Genomic DNA, 14,877 nt, shown 5'->3' on the forward strand with positions numbered 1-14,877 from the left:
ATACAAACTGATGACGGAGGAAACACTAATGAGCTCTGACCCATATATTTTGTGCACCAGACATTGATCGTATGCTCTAATGATAAGTAATGATAAGTAAAAACTGCAGGTAGCGGTGGTTAATTATTTATGCATCAACAAACGTCTTGTAGCGTCATACATCAGACATTAGAATACACTGAACATACATAGGGCTGGGTTTAGAGACCTACATCTTCTGCTGTTCACTGTTCAAACCATTTGGTGTGTATTTGAACATCTCACACGAGTTCATAAGTGAATTGTAAACCTTAACTTGAAAACTTTTAGTGTCTTTAATCACGTGACTTCAACTGATTAAAAATTAACTCTTCTTTTCAATTAGGTAAGACAGTTGTCACTTACAAAAACAAATACAAAATCTTTCTTATAACAAGCTTTCAAACCAACATACACAAAAGTATAAAAGTAACATTTTTCTGTTAGCGTAAAAACAGATAATGTGTTTTAAAAAAGAAAACTAGTAACATAAACAAAGTTTGTTTTTCTTTTAAATTCAACTCCTCCTTTAATGAAGCTGGCGTTGATCTATTATCTCGCATTCTATTTACTTCTATTTCTGTATTTCAAAGAGTCTTTCCGGTGAGCTGGCACAGTCAAGTTCTTTCAATACAGCTCAGCTCATTTCTACATAAGACGGTGAACAAACTGTTCATATTCGTCCATTTTGAATCAAATCCTTACTGAACACAGGGAAACATATGAGTCGTGTACGATATACCCGCGCGAAGCAGGTTCGCCAAAACAGAATTTTAATTTAAACAAGGTTACAAGGACAGTTTGTGTGAAAACACAAACTCAAAATCGGCCCCCGAAGTGGTTCACCCAGGCAGATAAAAGGGCAGGCATCAGAATGAAATTCTATCAAAGACAAATGACATAGAAAAATGGAGAAAAAGGGTTGACAGACCCAGCAGACTAAAGGATAGGTGAATGTGAATGCGTGATTAGATATGAATCTGGCCTAACTGCTGTCTTAAAATGAATATCTAGTTCATTTTAATTTTCAGATGTATCTCTGCCAGTTATTCAAATCCTCAAGAAAAAGACATTTCCGTCGTTGTTTTAACTTCTGTCCAACTTATATGCATACTAAATAGATTGTTTCTCTTTAAAAAAATAGTTAACATATTTTTGTGTAAATGTAATAGTTAGAATGACAGAGCTTATTTAACTTAGCATTACAAATGTAAAAAAAAAAAAGACAAAAAATCTTAAACCATTTGAATCAATGTGTTATAAATATGGTAAACTGTTACCGCCCCAACTAAAGAGCCTCCCGTGTTTGTTACTATTAATAGTTGTAAAAGTGGTGTATTTTTATGAAAAATCTGCTTGCATAGATAAGTTTTAAAATTAGATGGTTCACTTTCGGAAAAGAAAAAAGTAGCCGTTGCATCAGAACTTTGAATGATCTAAAATATCATGATGTCCAATTTTCATTTTCTCTTCTAGTTTCTGAGATCTAAACGTCAGGACGGACAGACGGACGGACAGACAGGCCACACAAAACTAATAGCGTCTTTTCCTCCTTCGGGGGCCGCTAAAAATGATTTTTTTTAAAGTATAAGGGTTAAACCAGAGTTTTCGCTGTGCGAAAAAGTAGCTATGTTTTTTCCCAATGATAAACATAAACTGTCAAATTTCTATGGAAATTGTTAGAACCTTTTTCGAAATTCTTGTCAACCCAGTTTCCGACCACCGATGAAAAGTTAGCAAGCAAGGAACTGTAGACATATAGATGCAGGCAATAGATCTAGTAGTCAACATGTTTATTTTGTTTTGTAGCATTGATAACCTCAAATAAAAACTAGGATTTGTGATTATATATTTATGTTCTGTGTTTTACTCCAGCATTATCACCACCATATACCAACTGACTTTTTCTGTAATTATTCCTTCTTAATACTTTCTTTTTTTAGAATAACATAATATATATCGAAGTAATTGAATTTACAAAGATTATATAACAACAGTGTTTAGTCTGTGTGTCTGGTACAATTTTCGTACACGTTATTTCTCCCCAACCCATTCTCGGAACAAGTTGAAATAATAATAATAATAATAATAATAATAATATTCTTTCACAATTATTTGTTGTAACTAAACATAACATGAATCAATAAAAGAAATAACCAGTTACTTAATAAATAACTGGTAATTTATTGTTTTGTTTGGTATCAAAAGGCGAAATAAATCATGCAGTATTGAGATATCTGGCTGTAAAACAGGTATTCTCCTTAAGTAAGTATCGTTTTTAAAAATGTATTTTTAATGATAGTGAAAAATAAAAGACAATAGTCGTTAAGGATTCTGTCCTTACAATGATACGTTTTAATTACAATTTGACATACCAATGTGGCTTTTGACTTCTATTGAATTCTACAGCCCATGGAGTCTTTGTGTTTGTTTTTTTTTATCGGAAATTAACCTCTTCCCCCCCCCCCTCCTGGTTTGTTTGATGTCTCTCTCCTAGTGTCCTTACCAACATTTACTCTCTCATTTACTCTCTCATTTACTCTCTCTCTCTATATATATATGATTATATATCCAAAAATGCATTTTTTAAAATTTTTTTTAAATTTGTCATACTTCCGTGGTCAACCAGACCATGACAAATGTCTCGTGTCTCTTGTTCTCTCCCCTAAAAGGGAAGTCGCCTTCTCCCCCACTAGACTGATCGCTCCCCCACACCCGGTCTCCACCCTCAATAATTTCTCCTGTCCAGCGGTGCATCAGACAAGTGCTCTAACCCAGCAGAGCTTGTTGAAAACGAGTTTTGATTCATGCCCTTACATCCTTGGTTTTAGTGTCAGCAGTCAGTGACAATAGAGAGTGTATACTGTTAGTTGTCCGTCTTGACTAAGAGCATTTAAGTGCCATTTTTTAAAATGAAAGTTGATGCTATATTTGCAACCTTTACCCTACAGGGTGCTAGAACTCGTTGAATCGTGATTTCGAACCATGGACACTAGAAGTTCCATTGTCTTGGACAAACCTGTTGTATTAGATCGTGCATTCAGGATTACTGTCACTGTCATTATTCTAGTACTGACTATGGACTTTGTCTTGAGTGACCAAGGTAAGGTTACAAATAGATCAAATAAGATTATAGCTAATTCAATGTATATTAAGGTTAAATACGCCGAGGTAAGAAAAGACTGGGGAGTAGACTGTAGAAGATGATAAGATTAAAAGTCTACATAGACATGAGAAACGGCAAAATCATTAAAACTGTTGATTGTAATGTGGGCTGTAGACTGTGAAATTATTATTAGGGTTGCATTGTGATATGTGGCCTCCGTTTTAAGAACATACACATCATTATTTATACATTTTCACATCAATGAAAAGTTAGTGTCCAATGCCATGTATATACTACTTTAACAAGTTGAGTTTGTAGTTTATATAAATTTACTCATTTTTTGTGTTCATAGTTTTGAATAAAAACAATTACAAATGATACACACTATATCAGAAGTTCACTTTTAATCAGATAATTAGAACTTTACGTTATTGACACACTTCACACACACATGACTTACACTTAATTGAAAGGAATATTTAAACAACTTTCGCAGGCCAAACATTGCAATAATTTTTCTACAAGTAAAACTCCATTCATAATAAGATATAAAAAAAAATAAAAATAATATAAGCGCCATTGAAATATAATTATTCTAGAAGAAAGACACTTATGTCCCAAATTGTTTTGTCGATTTTCTGTTCAGACTGATCTCTTTACACTTCAAGTTGACAGCTCCATATTTTGTGACAGTCACTTCTGCTAGATGGCAGCACTAGCTTGTCGAGAATTGCAGTGGACCATGGTGTAATGAGTCAGGGACTTAGTCGGGTTTCAGGTCGGAACGTAAAGATTGCGTCTGCTAATGTTACTTCTATTTCTACTCACAGTTCTCAGTCACCTGATTCTAACAATGTGCTCTATTTACCTTTTGTCGCCTTTTGTTTACAACTAAGCTCTATATAACTCTGGACGGCTGTCGGGCCTGAGGTTTATATTGTTTGCTATAATTGAAACGTATATCAACTGAAATGGCTCTGCCCTATACATATCAATGATGCTATAGTTATTAACAGGAGAAGGAAAACTCTGAATTCAAACTTCAGCTGCATTTTAGCAATCCTGAAAAAAAAATTCAAGAGCAGAAGATCCTTAGGCACCTTGCAGCAGACAGTGCTACACACAGACAGTGCTACACACAGACAGTGCTACACACAGACAGTGCTACACACAGACAGTGCTACACACAGACATAACTTTAAGACTGCTGAGTGGGCAACATCGTCTACCAATGCCAAACTTCTGGTGTCTCTGAGATGATCTCCAGTTGTTCCACACCTGAAGGAGGCCCCCGACAGACAGAGACAGTTAACGTATAAGACGCATTCTTATTGAAGTTCTGTTAGCCGCTAATTGACAAGCTTGTATGACGCCAAGACACGACTATTTTGTTGGTTAAATCTTGTAAACAATTTTTGCCACAAAATTTACTTTTAATATTATTTCTAGATCTAACAAGTCCGCTATATTGTTGGTATCGAGCCGCGCCAACAATTGCGCATATATGCATATCACGTGACTATGTCAATGAACCCATTTAACATTTTTAAAGTTCAAAAAGTAACTGGCTTTTTTAATTGTAAAGCTGTTTGTTATGTCTTCTATTGGCTTACATTGCATTCACAACTTGTTGATTAGAATGACGTCATGTTACTGGTGTAACAACATTGTTTTACAAAGTTTAAACTTTTCTAAATATGATTTTAAAAATAAAAACGAATAAAAAAATAAAATAAAAAAACATCGTTTAAATCTGGCGAAATGAGAATCCATTTTAAAGCCAATCTTTGTTTCAATCTTGAAGACACTTGAACTACATTCAGTGGGTCAATCTTTAAGCTTTTGTTATTGGACGCCATGTTGTGTCAATATTTAGTTTTCCTATTTGTCTTGATCGCTTTCTAAGACCACTTCCGGTACACGAGTTTCCAGACAAAAGCTGTCTCCCTTTCAAGCAGTGACCCACAAAACAGCTGGACAGGCTTGACTTGTTGACCAGGGATGGCCTACATTAACATGTGTGTAGTCTCACGACCAAAATGATTCTTTTTGCAATGCTGTATTGACCTGTTGGCAATTCAAGCTATGGGTTAGGGCCTCAACTTTCTTGGGGGCCCTTTAAAAAAGTCAAGATATATTTTCAATCATTTTTTAAGGGAAACAAAAAAAAAGGAAAATATTATCTTATTTTGATTAAAACACAGGCGTAGCCATTGTTTGTAAGTGTGGGCTATAAGATTTTGTTATCTTTAATTGCTGATTAATGGATTCCCAATTAATACACTTCTAGTCATGCAAGCGCTGTAGTTCTAATCGTTACAAGTATCTTATATCTTCTTTTAAATGAGAGATGTTCTTACAAAGGAGAACAGAATTATACCCTTAGCATATTCGTGTGTCAATTTAGTCAATTAGAGACTAACACTCTTCTAAGCTATTCTGTTCCTGGCTGATTCACGCAACCCGCTGTATGCTCTCATGGTACTTGGAGAAAAAAGCTAAATGTATTTCTTTCAAACTTTATTTATGGAATTTCGACTTTCTTGAGTGTGTGCGTAAAATAAATAATTATGATCAATAGTAGGCGGAATTAATGTCTCTCCAATAGCCATATAATAGAGAACATGTAAAATGTAAAACAAAATATTATATATGTGTATAAACATGGCGGGCTGGGTGTCAAAATCGGTCCTGGCATTTCTATACCATCCGGCTCTTACTTTGCATGCCATATGATGTGAATCTACGGCAAACGATTTTGATAATGCAACAAAATATAGAAGGGATGCAGTCGTTTTGTTATATCCAAATATTGTATGCCAACATAAACAGTACAATCACAGCCTTAATGAGTTTGAATTGAATCACTTTAGTCCACGGTTTAGAAACTATTTTAGATTATTTAAAGAATAAAGCATTACACTTGAAAAGGAAGATATCTTGCAACGGTATACATTAACATATCCACATGCTATGGATAAGTAAAGAAGATCGCTCAATAAAATAACAATTCGCTGACACATTTTTAGTGCTAGTGTCCAAAACAGTTTCTTGTAGAGCGTCTTTATCAACTGACTTGAACAGGAAACCTTGCCAATGTTTTTGTTTCATACTGCAATTTTCAGCCTATTCTTTACAATGTTCAATGTGCAGATCCTTCTTTCACAAGTTCCTTGCATACATTACAGTGTAAGGTGAAAAGTCGAGATGATAATTACAAAGTAAGCCCGCAGCAATACATTGTACCTAGTCAAAATTCGAAACTGAACTGCGTATGAACTTTCTATATCTTGTGCTATCAGCGCTAAGACATGCAAAAGGTAGTTCTTTCATTGGACTGACACATACAGTCACGCTTGGTGAGGTTTTTGCTACACACAACTTTCAGAAAGAGGACCCTACAATACTATACTTGAGCCCGGACCCACTTGCTACAAGCATGCACACTGACACACGTACCAAGTTACACTCTTTCAAACAACAAGTAGACCGAAACAAAACACAAACAAATTTGATCATTGCTTTTATTTGTTAATTGAATTCCCAACAATTAATCTCAAAGTATCTTCTTGCAACGAGCGTGGTTTTTTTTTTTTTTTTTTTTCCCCTCAATTTTCCAGACACAATTCCTTTTTTTAAATATTTCAATAAGACTTTCCAGCCTGTTAATGTAATCCTAGAGCAAGCCGATGTTCGCTCAAGATAAAATGTGTCTGTTTTTTAAAGTGTCTGTTTTGAAGGGATATAGGAAGCCTCTTTTTATTCAACATGATCTTATCTGCATAAAGAAAGAAATAGATCGATAATGATTCAATGCTCATTGACCCGTGATGTATTACAGACGTAAGAAATATAGTTTGTGGTTGTTGTGTTGAATGTCCATCTGAATGTCCATCTGAATGTCCATCTGTTAGCAGCCTTTCCTTATTTTTTAAATCAAAGGGTTGATATTTGTTTTGACTTACGACTGTGGGAAATCATGTTAACCTCAGTGTGTCAGTGTCGCAGTTTCATTACAGAGCACCCACTAACCTCAGTGTGTCAGTGTCGCAGTTTCATTACAGAGCACCCACTAACCTCAGTGTGTCAGTGTCGCAGTTTCATTACAGAGCACCCACTAACCTCAGTGTGTCAGTGTCGCAGTTTCATTACAGAGCACCCACTAACCTCAGTGTGTCAGTGTCGCAGTTTCATTACAGAGCACCCACTAACCTCAGTGTGTCAGTGTCGCAGTTTCATTACAGAGCACCCACTAACCTCAGTGTGTCAGTGTCGCAGTTTCATTACAGAGCACCCACTAACCTCAGTGTGTCAGTGTCGCAGTTTCATTACAGAGCACCCACTAACCTCAGTGTGTCAGTGTCGCAGTTTCATTACAGAGCACCCACTAACCTCAGTGTGTCAGTGTCGCAGTTTCATTACAGAGCACCCACTAACCTCAGTGTGTCAGTGTCGCAGTTTCATTACAGAGCACCCACTAACCTCAGTGTGTCAGTGTCGCAGTTTCATTACAGAGCACCCACTAACCTCAGTGTGTCAGTGTCGCAGTTTCATTACAGAGCACCCACTAACCTCAGTGTGTCAGTGTCGCAGTTTCATTACAGAGCACCCACTGACACAACTTTTTGAGAATACTTAAGTGCAACGTTTCTTTAATTGTGGGGCACGCCGACCTAGACGTTTTGAAAAATGAGTGAAACGTTCTGTCAGTGGGAGGGGGGAGGGGAGCTGGCCTGGCCGATCAATTTCCTTTTCGTGGGACAAAATGTATTTTCATTGTAGTTATAGCTCCATGTTTAGCTATGAACCAAGTCAACTGAAAATGTTTCAAACATTAAAATATATCAAGTAAGAGACTAATCTTCTAAGTAAGACTTTTTATAATGTCTACCTTTTTCGGGAGAGGAGTCTGCAATAACGCCGACTCGAAACTTTTTGAAGAAGACAATTCAATACGTCTCCGCTAACGTGTTTCTTCTCGACTTTCTAGTTTCCCAATGGGTTCAGTCCTTTTTGAGATTGTCTGACATCAGTTATGGTGACCTCTATTTGCGTAACAAGAAATTTAAAAAAAAAAACATGTTTGCGACAATAATAATAATGAAGCCAATATCTTCGATTCTGAAGATTAAGGATGCGTGCAGTGATTCACGTGACTATGCAGACCCAGTTGCGACCTGCGACAAGATGATCTTAGAACTATAATGTACATTATATTTACATCTAATGTCCCTCGACTAACAGTGTTGACCACTGGTGCCTTCTTCTTTATTAGACATCATTTGACATCCCACCCCTGTCCACCCTTTTTTAGCATGCACCCTTCTTACTATAAAAAGTTCATTGTAGACTCCAAGAGAATGAATTTATGAAGCCTAGGAAGCAGGACAAGAACATGTCTTACGGCGCTCCTTCATGCACCATGCGTGCTGGAGTGGCAGTCTGATACCTCAGCTCCAATACTATTCTCCAGAAATAATTATTTTCAAACATAACTAGTTTAATGAACAATTAAATTGTAAATTTGGATTTCGAAGATATTGTAAATATTGTCTTTAAGTTTCTTTTCATTCGTACAACCTTTAAGGAACCCATTGCACAGCTTACAGCACTCCCTCAGACTCCTGTGTACAGTACAGCTTACAGGCCTCCCTCAGACCCCTCTGTACTGTACAGCTTACATGCTACCCTCAGATCCATCTGTACTGTACAGCTTACAGCTCTCCCTCAGACCTCTCTGTACTGTACAGCTTACAGCCCTTCCTCAGATCACTCTGTACTGCACAGCTTACAGGCCACCCACAGACCACTCTGTACTATACAGCTTACAACCCTCCCTCAGACTTAGCTGGCTAAGGCGGCGCCACCAGTAAAGAAAAACACACTGGTTTGGTTCCAACTAGGTTAGTTTTCTCCAGTTTTCATCTTAAACAGCAAAAAAAAAATATTTTTTTAAAGATACATGACTGCCTGGTCGTGCGGTTTGCACGCTGGACTGTCGTTCAGATTTATCGATGGTCCCGGGTTCAAACCCTGCCCGCTCACATCCCCCGTCGTCCTGCGGGAGGTTTGGACTAGGAAGTAATTATCTTCAACTCTGAAGGAACATCCGAAACATGTAAAACAGCATTTTATAAACATGACTACCATAATAGTAAAAATTCACAATGGAATTAAAAAGTATGTTTTTGTAGCTTATCAAGTTAAATATAGTTTCTACATTACTAAAAAAAACGTTTTTAGTTGTTTCGTTTTTGACTTGTATCCAATATGGCCGCCGTATTAATAAGATATAGTGTTCTTGTCAAGCACCTTAACTTATTTGAATATTAATACATTGTCATAAAATTGCGCACACTCATAGACTTATGACAAATAAAGAGTTAAACTATTTTGTTTGCTTGTAAAGTAAAAAAAAAACACAAAAAAAAACAACAACACTATATCCAATTTTGAGCTAACAAATTTAGATTTTTTTCTATTTTTTATCAAAGAGATGTAAAAAAATAAATACCAAATATTTTACAATTTGTTTCATTCATTCCTATATTGTTGCTAGAAATCTAATTTTAGATAAGTAACTGATAATAACTTTAGAAATAGACTTAACTGTGCAGACATTGTTATATATGTCTCAGAACACAGATGTCTAGATCTAACTACTTACCGGAAAGATATTGTCAGTAGACATAGACATCTAGCTCTAGCATACTTAGCTGTCAAAATATAAATACAGTTTGTTTTTTTCATATGTTTTTATTTTCCTATGACATGATTACGTGCCAGTTGTATTATTTGCCAAGAAAAAAAATAGAAAACTAGGCAGTGTTGCCATTCTCTAAGAGTTAGGTTTTAACAATTATTTTACTCCTGTTTTTGCTTCACATTTTATAAGTACCAAACAAACAAAACATCGGATTTCATCAGATAATCAACTAAGAAAATAAAATACGGTCTTTTAAAATATTGATTCGTTCCTTTATTTCTTTTCGGGCATTCCAATTTGTACGTGTCTATCAGCTGACAGGTCAACTCATGTAGATTTACGTCAGTGATGCCAATACTATAACTTTGGAGGGGCCCTATCCGGCACGTTACGCTGTCTCCTCGAAATGTCTGCTCAAAGTGTCTCCTCGAAATGTCTGCCTAAAGAGTCTCAGGAAGTTGTATTATTGAACTTGACAATGTCTTGTTGTTGTAGTTGCGTACCGCGACACGTGACATGTGTATTGAAAAATAAAGTATTCCCCCCCCCCTACCATGACAACAAAAGTTGAGAACCACTAGTCTACACTTTCTTTTCTTTTAACAATCGTTTGCGTGACATCTTGAACTCTTGACGTCATTAAGTCCTCACCGGTTTAATGTCACACAGTTTTTTGGAAAGAAAAAAGGGGGGGGGGGAGATCTCATTTCGTGCAGCAAATGAAAGGCTTTTTGAGAGTTTGTCGACTTGAAGCCATTTAATTGTTGAAAATTGTTGACTCCTCAATATTTCGTGTACAATTATTCCCGAGCAGTATTGTAAGTAAGCTTCTATGTCTGGCCGCTACAAGGCTTCAATATTTATAGATTGTTTTAAAAGTATTTCTTAACTTGATTGTCAAGCTCCCAAAATCAGACCTCATGAGTTTGAATGCCTGTAAAGACTAACCGCTATACCCCACTGTATAGCATGGATGTTCCTTCAAGCCTACACAGCTTCAATGTGTGTGTGTGAGACAGTCCTCACCTTTTTAAATCTAAGTGTTGACATTCCTTTTTGAACTACAAATGTGAGAAATCTATTTAACATCAGTGTGTCAGTGGCTTAGTTTCATTACAAATCAAAACTAATAATACTTTAGTGCAAGGTTACTCAAAGTGTGGGGCGGAACGCCCTTTCTAGACGTCTTGACAAGGTAACGTTCTGTCACATGCTAAGATTGTCTCTCGATACTTAAAATGCCATGACATGTTTGTTTGTAAAATGTTTTACTTATTTCGGATGTTCCTTCAGAGTTGAAGATAATTACTTCCTAGTCCAAACCTCCCGCAGGACGACGGGGGATGGGAGCGGGCAGGGTTTGAGCCCGGGACCATCGATAAGTCCGAACGACAGTCCAGCGTGCAAACCGCACGACCAGGCAGAGAATGTCTCAGCAGAATAAAGTTCTACAGTCACATGAAAAATTGTCTGTCTATCTGGTACACATTTTGAACACGTTATTTCTCCCACATACATTTTCGAATCAAGCAGAAACTTTACACAATTATTTATAGTACGTAGTACGTATTGAGGATTTTTTTTTCCTTTTTGCCATCCAGAGTGTTGACTTGTAACAGTACTTACTCTATTTTCTACTTTTCCTGGTATCTGATACCCAGCATTGTTCTGTAGCATTGACTCTCATAGACTTGGATTCTCTTTCAGCCTCAGCGTTCAGTAACTTTTAAAACCATTGAAAAGTACAGAGACCACATAATTTTTCGTCTCCGAACTGGACACAACAGAATGAGACAGCATTTGTTCCGGAAGCTGAAAGTCGGGACGAGAGAAACCTACCCTTGTGGAGCATCACCAGAGAATGCTGACCATGTCCTCCAAAGCTGCATACTATATCAAGAGGCCCGAACAAGACTCTGGCCCCAAAACCTTCATATAGAACAAAAACTATATTGAGAACTGCCTTATTTGGAAACCACTGCGCGGTTCATCTGAGATAGAGGTTTACTGATCAGAACCCTACGACATGTAAAATGAGAACGAAGAAGAAGAAGAAAAGACCACTACTGAAGAATACAGTTTTAATTTCACTGGCAAGCTGATGTTTACGCTTTTTTCTTTTTTAATTTAGCAACAATAAATCAATAAATTAGCAAGAAAGTTCATGAAAGGATGAACATGTATGAGTCATGCGTGATTTGCCTGGAAGAGAAATGTCTCATGTGTAAATAACTTTCTTCTACTCCAATAGTTCATGCGACTGCTAATAGATCAGAAAATTGACGGTTTGAATCGGACAGCAATAATTCTGAATGTCAGCTTTCGGAATCTCATGAAATGGGCAGTTTATTGAGGGATTATGTGTTTAAATATAGGGGGCAACCTTTATTGGCTTTCATTAATCAAATCTGGTGATACAGTGTAGTTTGTTTCTTTCAAATAACTTTTTGCGATTTTTTATATCAAAGAATTTTTAAAATATATTTTTAAATGATTTACAGTAATCTACACAGGCATAAAGACGCTGGTATAAGCAAAAAATAATTGAATCTGTTAGTTGCAATGGTAGCATGTCAATCAATCTAAATAACTGTCACTAACAGTAGACTACCCAGTAGACAGACTCAGTTAAAAAAAAAGAAATCGTATAGCCCTTCTGGACTCGTACGAAGAACTACAAAGTGGTTTGAAAGTAATCGAAGTGATGTTTCAGTATAACAAATTGAACAGGAAGCACAATAAGTCAGTCTACTCTTGTTGAGTTGAACAAAGATTATTGTTCCGTGATATTACATATAACATTTTTATTTATTTGTTATTTTGTGTCAATATAGTTGAAGTGTAACGCACGGGTTGGTTGTCCAAAAGGGAAGTTTTTCGATTTGAAAATGTCAACCAGTAATTTTTAATACAACTAGAAGTCTTATAAAGAAAATACTAAAGAAAGTGCCACTCCTTTATACACTAAGAGATTTACTCTATATTCTCCAACATTATATAAAATGTTCAGTTATATACTCAGAATTATAGGGGGGAAAAAAACAAAGCCCTGTGTTATAATACTTAAGCTTCTATGACTGTTCATTTTTTGTTTTCAACAATTAATGATCCATATTGTAGGCACATTCATTGACATTTTAAACACAAGATTAAATTGGCAGTTTAAAAAATGTTCATGTGATCTGGCAAAACCGCAAGCCATAAGAACAGGGGTTAAAAAAATACATTACATTGCTGGCCGTGTTAAGATCTCGCCGTGATAGCTTTTAATGTAAAATAAAAGTTTCCCTTTCAGACCTTTCAGATTAATGGGGCAGATAATGTTCAGTTCATCTGTTTCTGTGGCCAACGGTTAACGAGCAGGGTGTAATGTGGCCAGCACAACGACCAACCACCTTTAATTTCCCCAACTAAAGTCATCTGCCCATTAGAGTTGGGTGGGGGACTCAGGGACACCCTAAAAAACCTGAGATTCAAAATCCCAGCCTTCACCGAGATTTGAACCCAGGACCTCAGGTTCATAAGCCGAGCGCTTAACCACTCAGCAACCGCTTAATGTACAGTTTCTGTAGATAAAGGATTGACTAGTGATAGTAGTTCGTTAGAGTACAACATTAAAGTTAACCTTTACGTTAACAAATGTTTCAACAGTTGATCACAAAATGGCGTCTTCGTATCTCGAAAACAAAAAAAAGTTTTCTTGTTTTAATTTCAAACCGGGTCCTTAGACCTGCACCGCAATGATTAAACAACGGATCCGTAGACTATCCTGGACATGGAAAGAGTATGGTGCTCCACTCCAATCTCAAATATTCTGATCTCCGGTGGATATCGCTATGAGGCACTTACCTCTCACTTCACATCCAATGCTCCTATCCTAGAGAATAAGATTTCCTATTTGCAATGTACAAGAAATTGATGTCTTAAAATAAAAAGGAAAACCACCCACAATTTTTCTACCTGATTTTAAATTAAAAACACATCTCAGGCAAGAGAAAAAAAAAGTATTAAATTATTGGATGCGACATGCTAATATTCTTGTTCTCTCCCTTTTTTTAATTTAGAGAAATCATTACTGGATGATGCCGAGGTGGAGCTACAGAGTAGCGTCCCCTACATGTCCACAGAGAAACGATTGATTTCCTCCCTTTTAAAAACGTATGCACTGCAAGGTAAGAGAAATGTCTTTGAAACAATTGAGATGTAGGCTACAAATACACTTCATTGGAAACTTAGTATTAATTATATTATGATATGTATAGTTCAGTGAATATACAATGTATATACTATCTACTGTAGAGATGTAATGTCTAATCTGCGTCTGTATAGCTTGTGCTGTTCAGCTAATAGGTTGGGAGTTTCTGTACGCGTCAAATTACTAGCGAGTTCTTGGTTACAAACATGTAGACAAATAATACAACTCCACAAATAGAGTGAACAACCAACAGGTGTATGAAATATAACTGTTTAATTCACAATGGGAGCAGTCTAGTCTCAGTCACTATCATATACGATGTTACCTCTATGAAAGCCTAGCCTCAACTGTCTGTTTAATCTATAAGCTACAGTCTCGCTGTGGATTAATGTCGTCACAATTATGCGTTCATTATCAGTCACCTAAGGTGTGTCTCTACATTACATAATGAATTTCGCAAGATACCAAATACCTAAAAATAGAATGAAGCCTTTTTTTTTTATCAGAGAGCTACACATGTTTTCCTAGCATTTAAAATTGTTATTTGTTTGGATGTGATCAAGAAAAGTTAGATAGATTTTGTCTTAAAGACTTAATTCCTTAGTACTAGACTTTTTTTTAGGAATATGCAGGGCGGGGACACAACCCTGCCTCAACGTGGCACTCAGCTGGAAACGATCGTGTGAGGAAACGATTAGGCTAAATGGCGAGTCCTGCACAATTAACTTGGTAAACTATAGAAAAAAGCGACCCCCGGTGTGCTCGGCCTTCGACCACATATACTGGTACGTGCGCCCTGAGTGTTTGACACATTAGAAATAGCAATGCTTAATATGGACATTGACTTGGACC

The 14,877-nt window shown here is 36.6% G+C and overlaps 1 protein-coding gene across 1 annotated transcript in view; it reads left to right on the forward strand.

The window, feature by feature from the left end:
* The first annotated feature begins 2,797 nt into the window (after window positions 1-2,797).
* LOC106064679 (neuronal acetylcholine receptor subunit alpha-9-like) overlaps window positions 2,798-14,877 on the forward strand; it is a 33,011-nt gene continuing 20,931 nt past the window's right edge. The window contains exons 1-2 of the mRNA XM_013223283.2: window positions 2,798-3,121; window positions 13,895-14,002. Of these exons, the coding sequence (XP_013078737.2) occupies window positions 3,004-3,121; window positions 13,895-14,002 (226 nt within the window). The 5' untranslated portion in view covers window positions 2,798-3,003. The remainder of the gene's footprint in view (window positions 3,122-13,894; window positions 14,003-14,877) is intronic.

The sequence above is a fragment of the Biomphalaria glabrata genome, chromosome 2 (assembly GCF_947242115.1).
Source record: "Biomphalaria glabrata chromosome 2, xgBioGlab47.1, whole genome shotgun sequence".
NCBI lineage: Eukaryota > Metazoa > Mollusca > Gastropoda > Planorbidae > Biomphalaria > Biomphalaria glabrata.